This window comes from Brachyhypopomus gauderio, chromosome 7, assembly GCF_052324685.1.
Source record: "Brachyhypopomus gauderio isolate BG-103 chromosome 7, BGAUD_0.2, whole genome shotgun sequence".
NCBI lineage: Eukaryota > Metazoa > Chordata > Actinopteri > Gymnotiformes > Hypopomidae > Brachyhypopomus > Brachyhypopomus gauderio.
This window is the reverse complement of record NC_135217.1, coordinates 27,263,778-27,283,582: the sequence shown is the minus strand read 5'-3', so window position 1 is coordinate 27,283,582 and position 19,805 is coordinate 27,263,778. Positions and strand designations below refer to the sequence as shown.

Sequence of the window (19,805 nt, the reverse complement as noted above, 5' to 3'; positions counted from 1 at the left end):
TTCATTTTCGTATGCCAATTTTGGTGAGTAAAATATAAATTTGTATTACAGATTTCTATATAAAGTTGATCGGCTGTGTTAGGCTAGATTATGGTATTAAATTAGTGTTGTAATGTGTTTGTTGTTGTCTCTTTCTCATAGTGAAATAGCTCAACTTTTCATTCTCTCTGCAGGAGGACGTCAAGGTGCACATGATTTATAAGTCTCCTGGTTTCCAGCCTCCAGAAGACTATGTCCCACCACGTGAGTGTTTGTCGTTTTATACAACATGGCAGTCTAATTAAGCAAATAGAATTATATAAATATTATAAAATATGGATGTTATACATTAGATGATATCTAATCATAAAACACAGTAACATAATACATTGTATATGTAAAGTATAGCATCATGTGATGAATGAACTATTGTTTTACTAAATTGTTTTAGCCAAGATAAAATTATATTAGATTACAAATCCTTTCAAGTGCATATATATTTGTATAACTGTCTCCTACTGTTTGCACATTTTTGTTATGCGATTCTCTGGAAAAGAGAGCTCGCCAAATGATTCAAATGGACATGGTTGTGTTCCCTCTGAATCTCTCCGTAGTTGACCTCGCTGAATCACCATTCCAAAACCTTCCGCCCTTCCCTGGTGCAGGTCACAGGAGAAAAAAGAGACATGTATGTTTTATTTTTCCTGGTCTAAATTATACTCGGCAGGCAGTGTATCTCTGCTTCATCTTGCAAAACCGTTTCACTCTTGTGAACACTTGTTGTCGAAATAGCAAGAAAGCCATGAGACTTTTTTTCTTCTCTTTCATTTTGCCCTCATTTGCTGTTTTCTCAAAACACTGAGAATATAGAGGTTTGCTGCTTCTCGGGATGGTAAAGAGAGTGTGAATACTGTGTCTGTGAAAATGTGTTATACAGTACAGTATACATTAATAAATTATAATTTATAGTATATAATCTATTTCAATTATTATATTATTTACTGTAGTCCATATTACATGAAACAGATACAAACAATTCAGTTATATATCTAATGTAGTCTAATTCCAACTGCAAATGGTAAAGTTAAAACATTTCTCTACCTACTTGTATAGACATTATTCAGACTCTAAGGTTAACTGAATATACAGAATATATAAACTTTATGTATTTAATAATTTATTTGAAGCCACCATCCATTAATTTGTGTGTGTGCCTAGCATGACACATGACTAGCCTACAGAACTTACGTTTATGTAATGTTATCAGTAATATGAAATGAATTTTTACAGTGATTAACAGTTTACAAAGTGCATAAACAGACAAATCTTAAATATTAATTATTTTTAACCTTGAGATCAAGACGAAACAGATACCATTGATATCTTGGTGTCGAGACCAATCTTGTGCACTGCAACAACATTTACACTTACAGTGCTCACATATTTCACAGCTGAAGGCATTTGAGGGTTTTTTAATGTCACATTTGTCACTCAGGTATCAAGAATGTCCCGCAGTGTCCAAGATGAGACTAAATACATTGAGCTGATGGTTATTAATGATCACCTGATGGTAAAGTACATTGTTATCCTGATCACATTATTAAATTAGAAATATATTGTAAATTTAACTAATGTTTGTGGTTTTTATAATTGCATGTTTTTTATAAAGAGGTATAATGAAGTTTTTTATTTCTCGTAGTTCAAGAAGCACAGACTATCAGTTGGACAAACAAACAACTACGCGAAGTCAGTTGTGAACATGGCTGATTTGGTGAGCATAAAGCTTAAATTGTTTACATGTATGTCTTCACTGATGTCTTATGATGTAGTAATGGCTGGACTTGGTTTCCATATTCTAAAAGCTGGTACAGTACGTGCTTGACTCCAAGCTGGAAAGAACATTAAACACACACTCTAATGCCACAGCCCCAGCCTCTACACATTTATTAGCAGCTAACAGTTACCCTTGTCATGTGAAACCCTCAAACTGCCTGTGAGAATTGGATGTGTTCACAAAATCTTTCTTTTTCTCTTTGTCTTCTCTCTGTGTCTTTCTTTCTCTCTCTCTCTCTCTCTCAAACACACACATAGACACTCAGCGAGAGGCCGTTGGTATTTAGCTGTGGCTGCCTATTGCCTAGTGCCTAAACATCACCCTCAAAATGGTGGTTTGAACAGTAAATAAAAACAAATCCAGACTTGCAAATGGGGTTTAGTGTCAGTAAATCCTGTTTTACTTGTTGACTGCCAAACAGACAGTACTTATGCTAGACAGACACATTCCACCATAACACTACACAACAAAAGGTAATAATTCATGACCGACCTAATTCTCTCTGACTTATGTGTGTGGGCCACAGCTTCAGTTGGGACTGGGGGGGGGGGGGGGGGGGGGGTTGGGGTGTGTGACAGATGTGCTTGGCATAATGCTGGTGTCATGCTGACCTCAACCACATCTTTTAATTTTTTTAATATTAATATCTTATGAGAGTACACTTGTAAAGAGAAGGATTAATACATGGATTCATTATATCCATGAGACAAAAAGGATTATCCTACTGTTAATGGGGGAGTTTTAATAATTTCTTTTAGTATTGTGTAATCTATATGTGAAATGCTAACTATGAAGAATGTTTTCTTTGTAATACTCCCTCAAAAACTAGTAGGATAACATTTGTCTATGGTTCATGTCCTCAGATCTTTAAAGAGCAGCTGAACACTAGAATTGTCCTGGTTGCCATGGAAACGTGGGCAGCAGACAACAGGTTCAATATAAATGATGATGACCCCATGATCACGCTTCGAGAGTTCATGAAATACAGAAGAGATTTCATCAAGGAGAAGAGTGACTCTGTCCATCTCTTCTCGTAGGTTTCTGAATGTGCGCACACACACACACACACACACACACACACACACACACACACACGTGTGTGTAATAACTCTACAAATATGCCATACACCAGCCATTTGTTTGATGATCAAGTAAAAGGGCACATCTAATGAATTCCCTTTGTGACTTCAGGGGCAACCGTTTCCATAGCAGCTGGGGAGGAGCCTCTTATATGGGAGGGGTCTGTTCATTGACTAAAGGAGGAGGAGTTAATGAGGTAACTGTTGAAGCAAATGACACATGGGAGTGATTGTAAGTGTTGGATATGTATGTTTTTAATTGTCTTTCCTCTGTTTCTCAGTATGGAAAAACAGAGGAGATGGCTATCACTCTGGCACAGTCACTTGGACAGAACGTTGGTATTTTCTCTGACAAGAAAAGGATTCTAAATGGTATTTTTGTCAAGACTCTTGGCACTAGTTTTCAAATTATTTCCAATCAAATCCTGTGTCTGAGATTAGACATGCACTCACATGGTCTGAGGGAGTTTTTCCTTGCCACTGTCGCCTTTGGCTTGCTCACAGGGGCTTGTAAAGTTGCTTTGTGACAAAAGCTGTTATAAAAAGTGCTATATAAATCAGTTTGACTTGAATTGACTCACACACATGCACGCGCACACACACACACACACACACACACACACACACACACACACACACACACACACACACGCAATCCTACACACTCCTCTTGTAACATCTCTGTAATTCCACAGGGGAGTGCAAGTGTGATGACAAGTGGACTGGCTGCATAATGGATGATGTTGGGTAAGTTTCTAATCAAACACACACACAAACTGACACACTTACACATTCACACATTAACTCAGGCACAACTTCTGAAACAACCAATGAGTGTAGTTTTTGCTTATGTGTATCTTCCCAGTGTACAACACTTTCCAGTTCATGATGGTCCCACAGAAAGCTTCAAAGGCTCGTTAGTCTCAAATATGAGTGCAGTTTTACAGATGTAACCACCAGGTGACAGTAAATTAAATAGGATGCAGAACAGATACAGTCTGTGACTGTGACAGAACGTCTGTACAGTGTAACAGTCAGTCATTAAGGAGCTTCAAAAATGTTTTCAAAGGATTTAGAATCTTGAGTCACCCTGCTGTGGAAATAAACTTGAATGCAACGTCCTTGAGAAAGTGTTGGTGTTGGTGTTGTTGTATATTCTGTGTATGTCTTGTCCTAAGGAGGCTACCGTAGATGTTTACCAGTCTCTGTTAGTTAAGGAATCTACTTTTTGTAAAGGAATAGTCAGCCCTCCATTTTGGGACATAATTCTAATGTGGTTGAATTAGCAACAAATACATACATTGTGTGTGAACATATATTTTGTGTGAATGTATATTGTGTGTATCTTGTATAAATACACACACAGTGCGTACACTGTGTATACATATATATGTATGTATATATTGAAAATATGTCTACAGCAGCCTCTGTCCCTTGACCTGTTCACACTGCTGTGTGGACTTGCGTAGTGACGGTGTGTGTTTATGTCTGTGTGTGTGAGTATGTGTGTGTTTACCCATCTCTTTTAATACCTTTTGCGTTTCCCCTCAATCCCGAATGGGACAGCAGGTGAGCAGAAGCTTGACTGTGACACACTACTTACTCAACCAATCAGCTGCTCGGGGAGGGCCGTCAGTCATCTCCGCCCTCTGCATTCCATCCAGTAGCATTTTGGCCAAGAGCCTCAATGCTCCACCCCAACCAATATAGAGAGAGATCAGAGAAAGATACAGTGCAGTTTGGGCTTTCTGTATTTTTCTCTATAGTCTCTTTAAATGTGTTTCATGTCTACCTGTTTTCTCTTTTTTTCCCCTTGTTTAATGAGTTGTAGCCGGTGGGGATTTTGATAAGGATCCCCAGCTCAGAGCTTTAAAATCATTTTCAACACATTGAAACGGTGTGCAAGGTCATTCATATTCGAGAGAATCTTCAAGCTGGCAGAGCTACGTTCAGTATCCTCTGCCACAAAGCCCCTATTCACAAGTCGTGTCACTGGTTATGGCATCCATGAGGTTAACAGATTTCTGAAGACACAAAGCAGGTGCTGGAAGTTATTTATCCTGGTTAATTGCTACATACGATGGCACTTCGGGTTTAGTAATCCTGGACGTTTTCACAAACAGGCTACCTGAATTATCTAGGTAATTGTGCTGAGTAAAACTTTAAACAGTAAACTGAGTTTTTTTTTTTACTTTTTACTGAGTTCTACATTTAAGACTGGGAGAGGGGGTTGGGGAGCGGCTTGGTTTTCATATCAGTTATTTGGCTGTGAATTCTTGCCTTGTGATGTGCTCTCCTGATCCCAAGGGAATTTCATATACGCAGCATCACCACCAGTGAATCAGCACTTTCCATTTGGGACATAATTCCAATGTGAATCAGTACATTTTCTTTTATCAAATAGCCATGATGATGTGACAAAGATTGACTGCGGTGAAAACCGCACTGGACCCACATACTCACCTCAGAACTTGTGACGGTTGGCATGGTGACTAGGGGCTTGGTGACAGAGCACGTTGGCTGAGATGTACTCAACTGTGTCACTTAGTCTGTGTGTTTGTGTGCTCAGCTTCTTATGCGATACTTCTGCTCAGGGGTCTTACCCAAGTGGCACTGTGTGAAAAGTCAACATTCACCATTCTTATTGTATACACACGGCTTTGTTCTGCTTTATTGAATGTCACTTGTGTTGGATCCTTAAACTAAAGTATTATGAAAAGTACAGTTATGTTCTCTTTAGATGAGGTGGTCGGGGTTAGTCACTTTCTACCAATCAGGAGTTATAGAGTCCTTTAAGCTCAACCCATTTGGGGTTTTTTAAGGGGTCCAAATTTGAGGCTTCTGAAGTTGAGAAAGCCTGATAACTCTCACACTTTTACAGACAGGTTCTGGGGTTCTAGTCCAATTTTTCCATTATTCCTTACCATTGTTTTAAACTGTCTCATCTGTGGAAGCCACAGAGCACCACCTCCCAAACACACACATACACACATACACACACACACACACACACACACACACACACACATACACTTAAGTTACTTAAAGTTTTTATAAGAGCTTAAAACTCCAAGATTACTGACCTAAATATCACAGGCATTCCAGAGATGCGTACTCTAAGCTGCCACTTCATCGATGGATGTTTTACTCTTTGTGGGTTTTAAGTTACGCATACATGCATGCGTGATCTCACAGAAATCAGTTTGGGGTGGAGGGGTTTGCTGCTCGGTCGTGTTCTAATGCTGTTAACTCTTGCGAAAACTTGCCTATGTGCAGGTATGTGAATGATCTCTTGCGATCGAGCAGGTAAGCAAGGTGGATTTTGTAATGGTAGTGGAGGGGGGAGGGCAGTTATGTCCATTTGTAAAAGTCATTATGTATCTATTACATAAACTCCTACTGCATCAATAATCGTTCCTGTAACTGGCTTGATTGCAGGTACTGAAAGTTGATCTGGGGCTGTACACTCCTGTCTGAGTTTTATAGTAAATTTGTGTCTTTTTAAACGATTAAGTTATTTTTAGAATGTTAATAGTAAAATAAATAGTTTTTCTTAACGAAAGGAAAACATATGTATTTAAGTGAATTGAAGTTTTGCATTTTAAAGGTTAATGCAATATACCCTCATAGCTAAGTAGGTTAATAGATAGATTAACTTATCAAAGTTTTAGAAGCAGTCTAGCTAGTACGATTAGGCGTGAATGGGGAGGGTCCTCTTCACAAGACACAACTGCCTAAGCTTGGCAGGTGTAATCAGTGTTGCCAACTTAGCGACTTTTCAGACCTTCTAGAGACTTTTTGTAGTAAAAAGCGACTAGCGACAAATTTAGCGACTTTTTGTGGTGTTATTGGAGACTTTTGGAGACTCTGAACACACACGCTCTTCAGTTGCTGTCCTCTGGGGCGGGTGATGCCGTGAGCCCCGCCCACATCACTCAGTGCAGTCTCACACTCAGAGCAGACCCTCACCGCTCCACGTCCACACTGCAAATGAACCGCGCATGCCCAAAGCTGCCGCCGACGCCCCGCACCGTATTTACAGAGCGGGATGTAAATATAAATGCTTTAGTCTTCAGTGAGACACGAAAATAAATCACTGCATTTACCTCACACAGTCTCAGTCATTCGTCACCTCATTAATTCTTGCTAACTGCTACTCTTATACTAACATTTAACAACACAGCAAAAAAATTATTTATGTAATTTATGTAAAATTGATTTATACACAGCATTAGTCATGTAGTTCTTTTGAGAAGTGACTGCCTATTTCAAAGGCAACAGATGTTGTTCATTTGTAGTTCTAACATTTAGTGTGTTTTTTACTCACTATTTTCTCTCCCAACGTTATTCCTTTAGAGCTTAAAAAAAACATGTATTATGCAAATTAGGTGATGACGTCATTTAGCGACTTCTAGCGACTTTTAGGACAACCAATAGCTACTTTCCTTACTGAGGAGTTGGCAACACTGGTTGTGTAATGCAAATTTATATATTCGCAGTTCGCTAGAACCACCACTAGGTTAGCTAAACATACAGCTAGCTGACGTTAGCGAGTTCATTTGGTAAATTACACAACTAGCAAGCTGTTAGCTAGCTTGGAAACTAGCTACTTTAACAGTAGGTTAGCTATCACTAACACAAACATAGATTTCACACCATTAAATTACCAATGTTTACTAGTTCTACCTCTGACCACAAAAAATCATGAATGTCTATTTAAAACAAACTTGCTAATGTTACTTAGTAAGCTAACTAGCTAACAGTTAACGAACATGAACTCATGAACTCCAACTAGATTTTACACAAAAGTAAATCACTGTAAAAAGTAGAATTGGACTTATACAACAGTTTAAAATCTAAAATCTGACTTTTCATTTTAGATATGTCAAATCTTCTAGAAGCAATGTCATTTTTAACACATTTTCTGTAGCCTAAGTGTCAAAGAATCATATTGCTTTTTAGTCCTCAAATGAACCTAGGTAAGCTCCACAGAACAGATGAAAGTCCTTATATAGGCCTAATATCATGGGGGGGGGGGTTCTCCAAAAGGAGGTGGTCATGTGTAAAAAAAGATTTAGTTCAGATTGTGTACATGAAGAATTATTGGAAAATTTTTCTTATTCTAACTTTGATTAATATCAGTTTTACTTGGCAAATATATCTTCCATGTCAGTTACATATGACTGCCGTAAACAATTACGTAGCTAGTCTCCTGGAGCCATAGATAAGGCAAGTCTTAGAGGAGAGCTGGACTGAGAAATGAGATTTATGACCAGACACTTTTGGGTGGTGCATTATTGCTCAGAGGACCAAGCGGTATGCATTATTGTCTTGGCGTTCTGCCTCACACTTGGCAAGCAAGACGAAGCAGCAGGAGTAGGCTAGTCTGTAATGAGATTGAGATTGACAACCGCTTCACTAGTGCTGACTGCTTTGGGAGACGTACGTAAATCGAATAGTGCTGCATTAGAAATGCATCCTCACGTCTGGTCCCTACAAGTGAAGACAAAGACCAAGCTATGTGTCTTTCAGTGTCTTCATGTGTATTTCATGCCAAATGAGAAGTGTTGTAGACTGGAGTGTTGCTCTGATTACTGCTAATTGTCTACAGTTTTCTTCATGTCCGTGTGCATCTTCTGGTTCCAAAGAGGGTTTTTGTGTGTATGAGTGTTTGGGTCTTTTCTAACTCAGCTGTTCTGATAGCTTGATGTTGAGATCTGAACTCAGGGAGACTGGTAGCTCTGACAGCAGAAATCGTGAATCTCCAGAATCTCAAATTGTATGCTGTGCTAAACCTTTCATATTCTATATGTGACATATGATCAGTTATCTTAAGTTTAATTTTAGGCATGAATAATCTCAGGCCAGTCTTAGTGCTAAATGCATTCAGCTCCGAAAACCCCACATTTAGATATAAACTTGGGATTACTGCAAAATTCCATCCATCATGAACTGCAATAAGAACTACAGAGACTGTCCTCTGGACTGTGAATTAGTGAGGTAATACGTTGTAAGTGGGATTAGTGTCAATGCAGGGTATGAGTTCTGTTGAGACTGCCGGAGGTCTGTCATGTCCTTAGCTCTCGGTGTCTCTGTCGTGTCTCTTCGACAGCTTCTACCTACCCAAGCGTTTCTCCGACTGCAATGTGGAGGAGTACCACAACTTCCTGAACAGTGGTGGCGGAGCGTGTCTCTTCAACAAGCCCTCCAAGGTAAGCCCGGCTCCCTGGTCTCACTGCCCTACTTGCACCGTGTGCATTAAAATAGTTTCATGGGATGATTATAAGGTTGTGCATTTTGGCGTTATTACCATATCAATCTCGGCAATACTGCAATAATTTGCGAATTGCAATATGTACTGTGAACAATTCTCACGTTTTGCGTGAACCTCATGACTAATATCAGATGTTCCTGATAAATAACAAAATGGTCTAAAATGACCATCATAATCAGGCAAATTATATGAACTACACAATGGCCAGTTTATTATGCCATAAACAGCATCTTTGAATACAGCGTCATTATTTTCTTTATGTATTTTTTTTTGCCTTTGGTGCATCACTGTCTGTCGTCATCAGCCTCTCATCTTCCAAATGTCCCTCTCTGTAGCTCCTGGATCCTCCGGAGTGTGGGAACGGCTTCGTGGAGCCAGGAGAGGAGTGTGACTGTGGAAGCCCAGCGGTGAGGTGTTCTCTGGGGATCCAGCAAATTTGCATGCCTGTTCCAATTCCCCGCCTGTCCAAGAGAATCACAAAATAGCATATTTATCTCTCTCTGTCTACCGCTCTATTGTCTATCTGTCTCTCTCTGTCTGTTTGTCGTCCTCCCAGGAGTGTGCTCGAGAAGGGGATAACTGCTGTAAAAAGTGCTCTTTGACTCAAGGCTCGAAATGCAGTAACGGGCTCTGCTGTAATAACTGTCAGGTATAATTGCTGAGCTCCAAGTGTTACAATGTACCTACTGATGTGTTTTTGAGTATAGGTATTTGTGTGTGTGTGTGTGTGTGTGTGTGTGTGTGTGTGTGTGTGTGTGTGTGTGTGTGTGTGTGTGTGTGTTCGAGTATAGACTTTTGTATATTGATTATATTGTGTCCTATTTTTAGATGCACTTTATGGGTATGTTATGTAGAGAGGCAGTAAATGACTGCGATATACCAGAAAATTGCACCGGGAACTCCAGCCAGGTGATGGCACTCTTGCATTCTAAATACACCTGTAATTCAGCCCTAATGTGACAACAAGCGGACTGTTGCTGTGAACCCACACCGCGCAGTGTGATATGTTATTCTACTTTTTCATGTTTTTCTATGTTGTGCTTGTTTTTTTGTTTTTAGTGCCCTCCAAATGTACACAAAATGGATGGCTACACTTGTGAAAAAGATCAGGTGAATATTTGTTTATTACATTTTATTTATTATTGTTTGGTTTATTACATTTGAATAAAGAGCAGAGGGGTTCGGTCCAGTCCTTGGGCATCCTTAGCCAGTCCGGGTTTTCATTTTGTTCCAGCTCCTCATTAAATCTGGTGCTGCAGAGGTCTTCATCAGCTGGCTGAGGAGTGGGCGGGGCCTGGACTGAAAACCTCTGACACAAGCATACTAGAAGGAGCACATGAGCATGGAGTAAAACTCTTGTATATTATGGGCCTGTCTATGTCTCTCATTACCCAGGGACGGTGTTTTAATGGCAGATGTAAAACAAAAGACAAGCAGTGCAAGTATATCTGGGGAGAGAGTAAGTGGCAACAGAAGTTAATTATAGCAGTTCCAGAGCTGGTGGAGAGAAGGCTGGATGTTAAAGGGACCCATGTTGTGGTTCTTCCAGAGGCAACATCTGCAGATAAGTTCTGCTACGAGAAGCTCAACATTGAGGGGACGGAGAAGGGGAATTGTGGGAAGGACAAGGACACGTGGATTCAGTGCAAAAAGCAGTAAGTGTGGAGTCTGAGGGAGCGTGGCTGTGTGTGGGCAGCACGGGCACGTGTGACGGGCTGTGTGTGTGTGTGTGTGTGTGTGTGTGTGTGTGTGTGCGTGTGCGTGCGTGTGTGCGCGTGTGTGTGTGTTCGTGTGTGCGCGCGTGTGTGTGTGTGTGTGTGTTTCAGGGATGTACAGTGCGGGTACCTGCTGTGCTCCAACATCTCACCTGCTCCCAGACTCGGGGAGCTGCAGGGAGGCCTGACCTCCTTTTCTGTAGCTCAACACAGTGCATCACTGGACTGCAGGTACCACCACACACACACACTCACAAACACATAAAGTGTATGCAAGCAAACACACATAATTACACATTTATACACGCACATCCACAGTAATGCATACACAGATGCGCACACACAACCATGAAACGCACACAAACACACAAACACACACCCACACACATGCAACATGAAGTAATCCTCTAAAGACTGCGCTTGCCCTAATGAAGTGCCCCGGTCCCCGTGCCCTCGACAGCTGGGTGCTTTACACCCCATTCAGTTTATGGAGGGCTTGGTAATGAGTGAATGAGCTGAATCAGGTGTGTGTTGCACTGTAATATCACACTTTAGGAATAGAACAGAGAAGCTGTCCTGATGGACAATTCCCTACTGATTGTGTGTGTGTGTGTGTGTGTGTGTGTGTGTGTGTGTGTGTGTGTGTAGTGGAGGTCACGTGGTGATCGATGGAGACACTGATTTGGGTTATGTGGAAGACGGCACAGCGTGTGGTACTGAACGCATCTGCTTCAACCACAAATGCCTCCCAGTGCAAGAGTTCAACTTCAGCACCTGTCCCGGAACAAACGACCGGGTCATCTGCTCTGGACATGGCGTAAGTGTGTTTGAGCATGTGTCTAATGATGTGTCTGGACATGGGGTAAGTGTGTTTGAGTGTGTGTCTAATGATGTGTCTGGACATGGGGTAAGTGTGTTTGAGTGTGTGTCTAATGATGTGTCTCGCTCATCACAAGTGTGCAGTAACAAGCTGAAGTGTGTGTGTGTGTGTGTGTGTGTGTGTGTCTTGCTCATCGCAGGTGTGCAGTAATGAGCTGAAGTGTGTGTGTTACCTGGGCTGGGCAGGGGAAGACTGCAACTCCACATCTCCTCTCAGCTACATGATGATACGGCCCACAGTCCCAGTTACACGTGAGCCTCTCAGAGTCTTCAGTACACACCTCGCACTTATTAAAATAGACCTCCAACCTGACTGACAGATGTTTGTAGTACTTTATATAAGACAGAGCAGCCGTATGAATGTAGCAGTGTGTTAGGAAACACCTCCTTTTAGCTTGGGTTCAGCCCATTTCAGTTCACCTCCGCCTTGGTTCAATCAAATGGATGTGATAGTAATTGTGTCTACTGCATATTCTCAGCATGTTCTCCAGAAAAGAATGGATGTATTTTATCGCAGTAGTATACAGAAGTAGTGCAATGATTTGCTTCAAGAAAACATACATTAATGAAAATAGAAATTCAGGGAAAAGATGTGACAAGAACAACAGTAAGAGGAACTCTGCTAACCAGACAACAGCTTCACCAGGCGGCAATATCGACATCTCCAACCCTATAGCTGCGGCTCAGCCCGAAAGAGGTGCCCAGTGGTTTTCTGATATGCTTGACGGCTAGAAACATCACCAGCCCTCACCAGGAGCACAGAGGAGATGGTCGTGATTGGGCATGGGAATTACTCACCTCTCATGTACTTCTAATTTGCATATTCATAGCAGTGTTCAACCAATACATGTTATCGAAAAATTTCACACGGCCAAGAGGTTTTCCGTGTCTTTCTGTTCCGTTGCGTTTGCTCTCACGCGCTCGTCCTCCGTGGGCAGGCTCCTATCTTTCGTGGGGATTTCATTGAGGTCAGATTTGAGTGTATCATCATTGGTTGTTATTGGGTGTTATCCCTGTTTCTCAGTTCTTCCTTCTCACATTCCTCTCCGTTCTCCGTTCTCCGCGTCTCCCTGTGCATTTGGGATGTGTTCTGTTGTGTTGTGATTGATCTTTTTCTGTTTATTTAGTTATTATTCATTAATTTTTCCCTAATTATTTATTTCTTTATTGTTTCTAATTCTAATTTGTGAACCTATGTTAATTTCATTATTGCAGTCAATGCAATATGCTTTAGTCTTAAATCCAATTTATGTGTAACTATATACAAGGCTAATTTAAAGCATATTCTATAAAAACATTGGGTCTCTAAAACATTTTCTTACCAGACTGTAGTAAATATACTCTTAATTGGTCTAAAGTTCCAAAATGAAGACTACAGAGATTTTGATCTAAAAGTATGTTGGGAAATGGAACATGTAACCAATACCCATCAGTTTTTATGTGTGATGTAAGCGTTTTTGGATGGTGTTGAAGTAAACAGCCGGATGAGCTGAGGGTGTGGCAACTTCTGTCCAATGATCACCTCAGTATGGCACCGCATGCCCCGCCCGTGTCCCGCCCCGTGAATAATTCACCAGCTGCTTCTCATGCAGGTTTCACCGGCACCAACATCATCATCGGCGCCATTGCTGGCTCCATTCTCGTCCTGGCGTTTATACTGGCCATCTCTGCTTGGGGCTACAAGTCAGTGAGATACACACACACACAACACACACACACACACACAACACACACACACACGCACACACACACGCACACACACACACAACACACACGCACACACACACGCACACACAACACACAACACACACACGCACACACAACACACACACGCACACACAACACACACACGCACACACAACACACACACGGGCAAACACACGCACACACGCACACACACGGGCAAACACACGCACACACAACACACACACGCACACACAACACGCACACGCACACACAACACACACACGCACACACAACACACACACGCACACACAACACACACACAACACACACACGGGCAAACACACGCACACACGGGCAAACACACGCACACACAACACACACAACACACACGCACACACAACACACACACGCACACACAACACACACACGGGCAAACACACGCACACGCACACACACGGGCAAACACACGCACACACAACACACACACGCACACACAACACACACACGCACACACAACACACACACGGGCAAACACACACACACACGGGCAAACACACACACACACGGGCAAACACACGCACACACAACACACACACACACGCACACACAACACACACACAGGCAAACACACACACACACGGGCAAACACACGCACACACGGGCAAACACACGCACACACGGGCAAACACGCACACACAGGCAAACACACGCACACACGGGCAAACACACGCACACACGGGCAAACACACGCACACACGGGCACACACAACACGCACACGGGCAAACACACGCACACACGGGCAAACACGCACACACGGGCAAACACACGCACACACGGGCAAACACGCACACACGGGCAAACACACGCACACACGGGCAAACACACGCACACACGGGCAAACACACGCACACACGGGCAAACACACGCACACACGGGCAAACACACGCACACACGGGCAAACACGCACACACGGGCAAACACACGCACACACGGGCAAACACGCACACACGGGCAAACACGCACACACGGGCAAACACGCGCACAGGCAAACACGCACACGGGCAAACACACACATGGGCAAACACGCACACATGGGCAAACACGCACACGGGCAAACACGCACACGGGCAAACACGTACACGGGCAAACACGCACACATGGGCAAACACGCACACATGGGCAAACACGCACACGGGCAAACACACACACAGGCAGACACACAGGTGTTCAGCCCTGAACAGCTGATTGACATGGCTCTAATTTTTCATATGCAGGAACTACAGACAACGGCAGTACGCAGAATCCGAAGTCCATCGAAGATTCTGTCGGTTTGTTCTTTGGTTTCTTGTTCTCATCTCCTTGTGTGCGCATCATCTAGGATCTTGTGTTGTTAAATATATCGTTGCCTACGCTTCTCAAAAGCTGAACCTAACAGGAAAAATATTTTGCACCACTGATTATTTTAGACTAGTTATTTTAGATTTCTGATGGTACCCTCACCAAACTTGACTCTCCCAGTCAAATGTAACTGTCCATTTCACACATGACCTTTCACCCCGGTGCTGCTCCTCACCAGGCAAATGCCGCCGGGTGACTATGTGAAGAAGCCGGGCGACGGGGACTCGTTCTACAGCGACGTGCCCCAGGGTGTGAGCTCCAACTCTGGGGGCAGCTCCAAGAAGAGGTCCGCCTACCTGTCACACCTGCAGATCTACACCTCCATTCCCTCCATCAGCCAAAACATCTCACTGTTCGGCTTCAGGTGTGCTCCTGTTTCCACCCTTTCTTCATCCCATTGTCATCCTCAGCCTTGGTCAAGAGCCAACTGCACGTGTCTTTGAGAAGAAAACAAAACACAAGGTTAACAACAAGGTCATTATTCAGACACACTATGTCCAAAACAGTCCTGCCCACTTTAGGGCGGAGCTTCATAGTTCATAGTTCAGGTCCGGTCCCACTTTTGCACGTGGCCAAATCAAACATGTCAAATTGGTGATAAATAACCAATCAACCGAATCAGGTTTGTTAGTCATGACAGAACTGTTCAAAGCTGGTGTTGGCCTCTAGTCATGAACTTTTAGACCCGTTTAGACTTTCAGACACTTGGCATGTAGGTGATACTCATATGAAAATATTTTCATATTTTAAGAAAAGATTTTTTTAAATGCAGTATTTATTTATACATTTATATTAGATTTGTATTATATATTTCAGTATATACCTGTACTCAATTACAAGTAAATTAATTCTAAGGCTTAATGTTAGACCTTCTAAAGCCGGGCTTACACTGTGCGGTCTGTATGAGATGATGGCAGTAAAATCATGGTGGAAATTCTGCGTGATATCGACAGACTATAAAAAGATAAAGATTCTTTAATTATAGATTAGGACAATTAAGGAAACGAGTACATCCTGTTTACATCATGGATGAGCATGATCAGGAAGCTGTAGCTCCTTGTCCGTTTCACTCCAGGCGAGGTCACGTTCAGCTCGTGGTAGAGCCGATTTGGCCATGGCGTTATTCGTGGCTGTCCCGCGGGTTTCCCCGTACCCACTGATGTCCTCTCGCCGGTGGCCTGCTGACGGGCCAGGAGGGAGCGCTCATACCGTGCGATTTCGGTCTCGGTGTGTTCTGACGCCGACAGAACACCAAAGTCATCCGGGGCACTAAATCGGCTGCGGATGATGTCATCCTGCGCATTCTGCTCCCACCAATCAAAACTCACAAACTGAGTAGTATACGCAATGAGTGATTTGACCTTCAATTTGACCTAACATAATTAAGGATGATTACGATACAGGGTGAGCCCGGCTTAAGACCTTATAGCATGTTAAGGGGTTTTCATGTTACTCAGACTCTCTGTCTGCTGCAGTTGGTTTCCACTTGTTGTTGGACCTGACGACGCTGTCTTCTCTCTCTGTTACTGTAAGTCTCAGCACAGCAGGTTACTATATCAGCTGAATGACAGTATGACCACAGTAAGTAAGTGATGGTGGTTTTGTCTCTCGAGCCAGAGGGGGCTTTCAGTCGTGCCGTTTTTCCTTGTCACACGGTAACGGGCTCACGGCCGCCTCTTGTGCTTCATCTCGTTTTTTCCTCTCCTCTCTCCATCCTGCTTTTCAGAGTCATGTGATGTCTGTCATTCACGCCATTCTTGCCATTAACACCATCTGTGCCGCTCACGTCATTCGCGCCTCTCGCATCATCCTCGCCAAGCTCGCTGTTCTGATGTGTTTGTCTTGTGAGACACTGTACAAGCCACAGAGACAGGCTGAATCTGGCCTAGGGGACGACTCGGTGCTCATGCACTAGGTTGTAACTGTGCTTCTGGGTTTGTTACTTTGGTGTGAAGGTCCAATGGCTTGTCTCATTCCTGGAGCGAGAGAATCCCAGATGCCAAACATATTTCCGATATCTGTGAAAACGGACGACCCAGGAGCAATTCATGGCAAGGTAACGCACAAACCGCCACACTGTTACTTCACTAGACCCTTCTTATGTGTACAACACGTGTAACAACACGTGTAACAACACGTGTAACACGCGTTGATTTTCCCGCTCCTTTGCAGGGCATATCAGCGGCGGCCGTAAGAAGCTGAAAGGGAAGAAGTTCCGCCCTCGCTCCAACTCCACAGAGTAAGTTACGAGCGGCCATGCTAACGTGCTTTAGAGCAGGAAGCTCGGTTCACGTTGCCAGTAGTCCAGCTAGCTTCCACCTGCCCCGCAACGTGGGTTTGCATGCACACTGAGATGCGTGAGATGCGTGACCTGAGATGCGTGACCTTTTTTTACATTTTTTTTTTTATCCTTGAAAGTTTCTACGAGGTTTTATTTGCATGTGGCGAAACGACGGCACGCGTTCACACGGAATGCAAGTGGCAATGCGATTTCTAGAAGGCTCACGTGGAATGTCTCCAGCACCACAGCGTAGCGATTCATGGACCCCTCGCGTGGAGCGTGTCCGGCTCTGCGCCGCAGTGATCTCTGCTTCTCCTCTGATTGCTTTCTGTTCTTTGGAGCCGGAAGCATGGCAGTCGGGCCCATGTTTCACTCTGGGATCGGAACGCACAGTCCGACCTCATACTCTGGCCTCTTCCTTCCTCTCCAATTCGTAAACCATTTCAAAATGCATGTTGCGAAATGGCAGGAAAAATCTGCTTTGAAAGAAATACCACCGAAACCAAAATGCAACTGAGCCCCCTGTGAAACCACGCAGAGCATATCAGACTCCTTAGAATCATAGAAACGTCCCATGCAGTAACCTAACCTAGTATTCATGTTAGTACTATTAAGCACCACCTGTCAGGGTCAAATTAACCACGCCGGTGAAATTCCTTTTGCTTATCAGTAATGATATAAAACTGTGCCTTTATCTACTGCAAGCATTATAGCTTCATCTGTAAATGATAATCAATTCCGGTCTCTTCTGTTTGTAAACTGCATTAATTATGGTAGACATTCACTAGTTTTAAGGAAGATGTAACAGGAATCCCTTAACTGTAACACCTGTAATGTCCAGGCCCAGAGTGGGTTACATCCTGTTACTGCCTGTACTAAATTAAGTTAATGTAATCTGCTTCCATTATTTTCGCCTCTCTCACTTGCATCTTGGTGGACCGTGAGGGAATTTCAGGTGCTGGGCTTGTTGACCAACTCCTTCTTTCTCTCTTTCTCCTCACCTGTTCCTTCTCCTCCACTTTCTCTCTCTCACCTCCTCTCTCTCTCCTCCTGTGTTCACCATCGCTCCTATCCCACCTCCTCCTGCAGGTATTTAACCCCTTGCTCCAAAACAGACTATTATGTAACTAAATGGGTGGAAGATGTCAATAAAAACTCTGGGGGAGCCTATATTAGGTACTACCTCAGTCTGCTTCACAGCCCTCTTTCTGCCGTGTTTCTCTATTTATTTAGTTGTTTATTTATTCATTCATATGTTTATTTGTTTGTTTGTTTGCAGTTTTCTTAGATCTGAACCCATGAATAACGGGGTGCTTTCCTTTAAAGGAAATATTCTTGGCATAAAAAGCTTACCAGAGAAGTCACAATGGCTCAGAGGTCTCCCTTATGAAACTCACAAAAGACATTGATGAGTGTAAGCATGTAACCAGCAGACCCGTAAGAGCTCTTGGTGAAGCTCCAGTTAACCAAACTGTCTGTAAATGCAGATGATATAACAATCTAAGAATCTGCTCACCAGAGCTGTTGATTGTCGGTGTTCTCCACACCCCGGCTGGTTGCAGATGGTGTTGAGTTGCAGGTAGCTAGCAACACCGAGGTTGTGTGTTCGATTCCCAGGGAGTATGTTCTGTTATACTGATCATGAAAGCCGAATGCTGAAGCTGTAAATGCAGATATGAAAGATGTTCTGGTCCTCCTGACCAGGCCTCAAGATGCCGTTTCAGAGTGCCCAGAAAACCTGCACAGATACTGAAGTTATAGTGGGAAGGGTTTTATTTACAAACAGTGATAAATGTGTCAATAGAATGTATCGGCCTAGTCTTTGGTGGAGATAAATATGCATTTGACCATATGCTAATTATTGCAGTCAATTATGGTAATGAATAAGCACTTTGGTATGAGGAACGTATGGTCATCCCACACGCAGCCCAGTTGGGTGGTCTGATGCCCCGAGTGCATCTGTACATGTCACACAGTTACTCACGGCAGCAGTCTGTGAGTGGAGCTGGGTTCCTCTGCTTTCTGTTTCACTTTGTACTTACCGCTTTTTCTCAAACCTCTTCTGCTATTTTTGCGTTCGTTCTGCTTTGTGTGTGTTTGTGTCTTGTCTTTCATGACATCATTGAGCAGCACCAATACTGTGTGTGGAGTGCTAGCTAGTCCTTATTTACATCATCAGGTCTGCTGTGTTGTGTGAAACCTCATAGTACAGAGAGTTGTAGGGCACAGTGACTCCTCCACGCTAGTCGTAACAAGTGCAGTTGTCCCATTTAAATACAATGAGGACGGTTGATGGCAGTCATTTTCGCTGATGACTTGTGTTGGAAAACCTCCCTCTGACCTCAGTGAGGGGTCAAAGGTGACAGCTGTTGACCTGCAATATTTGTTGACCTGCATGTTATACACTGGGTGAAAAGTGATGTATGTAATGCCGGGTTTGACCCCTGGTGACCTTTCTCCACAGAACGCTGTCGCCAGCTAAGTCCCCCTCGTCCTCCACCGGCTCCATCGCGTCCAGCCGAAGATACCCGTACCCCATGCCCCCGCTCCCGGACGAAGAGAGGAAGGCAAACAGACAGAGCGCCAGGGTGAGAATAAGCAATCGCTGTCAAAGGATGTCGGATACGTTTTTTTAAAGAAGCCCCAGCTGACTTTGTCCACTAGAGGTCGATAGTTATC

General features: G+C 43.2%; 1 protein-coding gene across 6 annotated transcripts in view; it reads left to right on the top strand.

The window, feature by feature from the left end:
• adam22 (ADAM metallopeptidase domain 22) overlaps nt 1–19,805 on the top strand; it is a 65,685-nt gene that overhangs the window by 42,693 nt on the left and 3,187 nt on the right. For 2 of the 6 annotated variants that reach the window (XM_077012903.1, XM_077012906.1), the window contains 24 exons: nt 174–243; nt 594–667; nt 1,475–1,549; nt 1,679–1,750; nt 2,677–2,846; nt 3,005–3,089; nt 3,174–3,264; nt 3,588–3,639; nt 9,005–9,104; nt 9,502–9,573; nt 9,723–9,815; nt 9,995–10,075; nt 10,226–10,276; nt 10,562–10,625; nt 10,716–10,821; nt 10,993–11,112; nt 11,530–11,698; nt 11,901–12,012; nt 13,353–13,443; nt 14,722–14,775; nt 15,024–15,209; nt 16,801–16,901; nt 17,018–17,084; nt 19,591–19,714. In XM_077012903.1, the coding sequence (XP_076869018.1) occupies nt 174–243; nt 594–667; nt 1,475–1,549; nt 1,679–1,750; nt 2,677–2,846; nt 3,005–3,089; nt 3,174–3,264; nt 3,588–3,639; nt 9,005–9,104; nt 9,502–9,573; nt 9,723–9,815; nt 9,995–10,075; nt 10,226–10,276; nt 10,562–10,625; nt 10,716–10,821; nt 10,993–11,112; nt 11,530–11,698; nt 11,901–12,012; nt 13,353–13,443; nt 14,722–14,775; nt 15,024–15,209; nt 16,801–16,901; nt 17,018–17,084; nt 19,591–19,714 (2,280 nt within the window). Of the gene's footprint in view, nt 1–173; nt 244–593; nt 668–1,474; nt 1,550–1,678; nt 1,751–2,676; nt 2,847–3,004; nt 3,090–3,173; nt 3,265–3,587; nt 3,640–9,004; nt 9,105–9,501; nt 9,574–9,722; nt 9,816–9,994; nt 10,076–10,225; nt 10,277–10,561; nt 10,626–10,715; nt 10,822–10,992; nt 11,113–11,529; nt 11,699–11,900; nt 12,013–13,352; nt 13,444–14,721; nt 14,776–15,023; nt 15,210–16,320; nt 16,902–17,017; nt 17,085–19,590; nt 19,715–19,805 lie in introns of those variants that run through there. The other 4 variants (XR_013132435.1, XM_077012904.1, XR_013132436.1 and 1 more) reach the window with 4 other exon arrangements.